General features: G+C 45.7%; 1 protein-coding gene across 1 annotated transcript; it reads right to left on the minus strand.

The window, feature by feature from the left end:
* Nucleotides 1-2,234: 2,234 nt before the first annotated feature.
* LOC123067640 (WUSCHEL-related homeobox 5-like) lies at nt 2,235-4,092 on the minus strand. Its single transcript, XM_044490358.1, has 2 exons — nt 3,645-4,092; nt 2,235-2,686 (listed from the first exon to the last, which is right to left on the minus strand). The coding sequence occupies exons 1-2, from the start codon at nt 4,090-4,092 to the stop codon at nt 2,235-2,237; spliced, it is 900 nt and encodes a 299-aa protein (XP_044346293.1).
* Between the last annotated feature and the right edge of the window lie 210 nt (nt 4,093-4,302).

The following is a 4,302-nucleotide window of genomic DNA, read 5'->3' on the forward strand; positions in this document are numbered from 1 at the left end:
AAGTTGAGCAAATCATACATAATCTTCTGTTGGCTTCGAGGAGGAAGTACAAAATAGTAGTGAGGCATAGCCATTAGGATTATCTGAGCTTGATCTCCTACTCAAAAGGGAATAACCACTAGGTGGACGACAATGTTGAACTAGCGCTCTTGACGTGGCGCGTATTCTTGCATTGCACCAAGGTAGGGTGTTGTGGGCACATATTTAGGGTCAAGGGGCAGCAGGAGCAAGCATTAGGCACCCCGTATCTAACGATGGCGGGATGGGAATGGAGAGGGCATGGCTGTTGAGTGCTTACGTTGAACAGAGGTGTAGTCAAGTATGTGGTAGCTGGAGGTTGTGGTGAGACATCACCATTGGTTGTGCCTCTTGTAGTAGGTTGCATTCGCCGCGACCTATGCATGTAGCATGGCTGGTGCCTCTAAATCACTCCATGAAAAAGGAACATGGATCCAATATAAAACATGTTAGTGTTAACACACCTTTAGGCTATGTTTGGTTCGGGGTATTTTGTGTGTGCTTCCCCATGGTTTAGCTCAAGGTGAGTATACCTACCGAGAAGCATGCAAAAATTATAATCAATCCAAGGACAACCAGATTGTACATCTAAAAGTTAGAGCACTATAAAGGTTAAACATACGTTTTTGCAAAAATACGCTAAGAGAGATGCCAAGCTATATAGAGCATGAAAAATGTTTGCAGTTATCGATTTATGCACAAGCGGTAAGCGGTCCCTGATGTTGTCAGTGTAGTCTACTGAAACCATCGTTACAACACCATAGGCGTATTTCATCATTACATACTCGGATGCAAGACTCCTCTTCAAGAGTCCTATGTTGTTATATGCTTCATCTACAACACTAGGAGTCTCGGTGGTAAGAGCTCTCTGAAAGTAGGGATGAAAATGGAACAAAAATGGTGAAAATGAGTATTGCATATCGTTTTACGTATTTTTTAGTAGAAATAAAAATGGATCAAAAATCTCGTAAACGAGTATGGAAGCGGATACTTTAAAAAAAGAATACAATACCAATATAGGACAAACTCAAATACAAAGTCAAAGTTAACAGGAACTCGAAAACTTCCTGAACCATCAAGAAAAATACAACGAAACCATGAAATTCAATTGCTAATTTGACTAGAGATATTATCATTGTATATATTAAGGTATAGTATTGTGCATAAGTTTCCAAAATTTGCAACGTAAGGTATATTTACCATAAAGATTATGCGAGCAGGAGAAGGATTATCTTACTTGGTGACATGATTGAGTTGAGCCAAAAGTTTATAGATTGGGGGTGGAGTGGGCTATACAAAAAAAAATCTTCATGTACAGATATGGAAATTTCGTTCCTGCTAGCATTTCACCAGAAAATGTTGTTTCGTTTCTATTTCCATTTCCATGATAAATTTTTCACTTCCATTCCATAAAATTTTGTTCTGTTTCCATAACTTATCTACATTTCCACATTTTTCTAAAAGGACGGCAAGTTTTTGCTCTGTTTTCATCTCTATAAGGAACTGCCACTGGTCTTATATTACTAACAATCTAAAACCTTGGGTATATTAGGCACAACCGGAGTTTGAGCTTGAGCTCAGTAGTTGTTTAGTATACAAAGTTTACATAAGATACATTTGCGCATTCTACACTTCGTGAACTTAAACAACTAATGCGATGATACTCCTCTTTTCAGCTAAAAAATGCAACACTCCTCTTTTTCTCAAAAGAAAAGAAAATGATATACTACCCTATGTTACTCTAAGTATTTTTTGGGTCGGTTATAATTTGTGTGTGCCCATGGGTATTTTTAGCTCAAGTGAGAACACAATATCGATAGCCACACAAACATTACATCCATTTCAAATAGGACAATTAAATAAAACAAAGAACCAAATATTTCAATAAAAAGGGGTGATACCCGAAATCTTTCGGGAACCTTGTAACCGTTTCACGCCCATGTCTAGGTTAAAACTAAAATGGAACATGCACCTTGCAATAAAAAAATCAACTGGATTAATTCAATGAAATTTAACAACATGTTTCTGATGCCCGCCTCAAGTTTGTGAAGAAATACATTTTCTGCCTAGTTGACGAATTAAACCAACAATGCTAATAAATATCCCCAAAAGGGCAATTGGTACATCCACTCAATCGCATGGTCATGAGATCGAGAGATACCGTAGATGATTTGGACAAGGTTCTTGTCGAGCATATCAACTTTCATGTGGCTTGTTCAGTGACCTTCACCAAAGAAGTCATAGAACGATCTCGAGCCATCTCCGCTGGGGATCTCAGAGCTCTCAGACTCCCAAGAGAACGACCTTGAGGTGGATGGCCTTGGGGAGCCGGCGCTCTCAGTGTGGCGGGTCTTCTCGCGATTCGCGAAGGTGGGGTATTGCGGGAACAGATTCAGAAGCACGGGACGACGGGAGTAGGCGTCAGGAGCCCCGTAGCTGCCGTCGGTTGAAGGGAACTGGACCGCATGCGGTTGTTGAGTGTTGGAGTTGTTCGAAGCTGCTGTCTGGAAGTACATGGTGGCCTGTGCCTGTGCCTGGATGTTGCCATGCGCCATAGTCCCTACATTTGGGTTCGTTAGCGACGGCTGCATCTGCGAGTAGTAGGATGCATTCGCCGAGGCTTGTGCTGCTGGCCCTGTCATGTAACATGGTTGCTGCATGTACATCCCTACAAGAAAAAGAAACATGGACCCAATGGAAAACATATTAGCACAACCATAACTTTAGGGCATATTTTGGATTAAGGGTATCCTTTGTGTGCTTTTCGGTAGTTTGCTCAAGGTTAAGCAAAATATCGGAAGCAGAATCACATAGATTACGCTCAATGCAAACATAGCCAGATCCAACACCTCCTTGATTTATGTTGATAACGAACAATGTTGGCATCGATAAACACAATGAAATGGGCGAATAAGAAGCAATATAGATTAATTCATTTCATTTTAATCAAGTTAAAAAACGGTAAACAAACACTACTCGCTGCTGGATCGGCAGACATGCGTCATGCCATCTTGGGCCCCACAAAATTGATTTCGTCCTCCTAGATTATGGGATGGCAGGCCGAGGCATTTCTCAGAGGTCTGGCCGCTTTGGAGTAGCTAGGAACAAGACAATTAGGGCATGTTCAGTGGCCCGAAACTCCTCAACTCTCTCGCTCGCTGCTGGCGGCCAACTGCTCTGGTATCATCAGGACTTAAGGAAACAGTCTTGCTAAATCCAAGTCTCAGTCGATGCTATATTTGTGAGATCTTGTATTAAGATACGTGTTAAAAAAAAATTCAGATGTTTCTTTTTTTTCTTTTTAGATGTGCATGCGCGCACATCGTGAGCAAGAGGAACAGCGGAAACCAGACCACAGATGGTACAACTACCGTGCCATGCCGCTCGCTGAAACGACGGCTATAGAAAGCTTTGACCACCGGACGCATGAAAGCCGCGGGGGCTGCAAACGGAAAGTCGTAGATGCATACCCTTTCCAACAAAACCCCAAACGTAAAGCCAGCCAAGAAACGCACAGGCGCATTCGGAAGCTAATCAATCAAGACGTGCATGCCAATTGCCAAAAGCGGATTTAATTAAATGGCGTGCTGAGCGCTGAAATGGAGAGGGTTTGTGCGCGGACGTACCTTCTCTGTTGCATGCAGGAGTGTTCGGCGCCGGCGGCGCCTGCAGCTGGACCGGGGAGAAGGAGTGGCCGGGGGTCCTGCGGAGCGTGGGCAGCGGCTGGGGACGGCGGAGCTGCCTGGCGAAGTAGTCGGATCTCTGTTGCTGCTTCTGCTTCTGGCGCAGCCGGTTCTGGAACCAGTAGAAGACGTTCTTGCCCTCGATGGGGCCGTGCTCCTGCAGCCTCGCCGTCACCTGATGTACCTCCTCGGCGGTGGGGGTGCGCATCCCCTGGCGGTACAGCCCCTCCAGCACCGCGATCTGCTCCCTGGTAGGGACCCAGCGCGCATTTGCCAGCGCCGCCACCGCCGCGGAGTTGGAGGATATCGGTGGGGAGAGCGGCGCCGACGTAGGGGGAGGGGAAAGGGAGAGGCCGGTGGCGGCTTCGTCGTGGTGCTCGACGCTCTTCATGGCTAGCTAGGAAAGTAGGGGTTTTCTTAGCGCTTGGGTTTTGCGTTTGTGTGCGCTTGGAGTCGGGAGGGGTGTTGGGGGTTTTATAGGCGCGTGGGAGGGCGACGACTGGAGAGGGGAGAGACTAGCCGCTGTCGCTGCGCGGTCAAAAGCTGTGGATGGGCCGATGGGGGCGAGCAGAGGCTCGGCAGGGTGCCAAGACTCGTGTGC

The sequence above is a fragment of the Triticum aestivum genome, chromosome 3B, assembly GCF_018294505.1.
Source record: "Triticum aestivum cultivar Chinese Spring chromosome 3B, IWGSC CS RefSeq v2.1, whole genome shotgun sequence".
NCBI classification, from domain to species: Eukaryota; Viridiplantae; Streptophyta; class Magnoliopsida; order Poales; family Poaceae; genus Triticum; species Triticum aestivum.

What these genes read in the sequence shown, in the direction of transcription:
- LOC123067640 (XM_044490358.1), bottom strand. Translation starts at nt 4,092, where the DNA reads ATGAAGAGCGTCGAGCACCACGACGAAGCCGCCACCGGCCTCTCCCTT. An exon ending in TCCTGCATGCAACAGAGAAG is followed by an intron (nt 2,687 to 3,644) that starts GTACGTCCGCGC and finishes TTTTTCTTGTAG; the next exon opens with GGATGTACATGCAGCAACCA.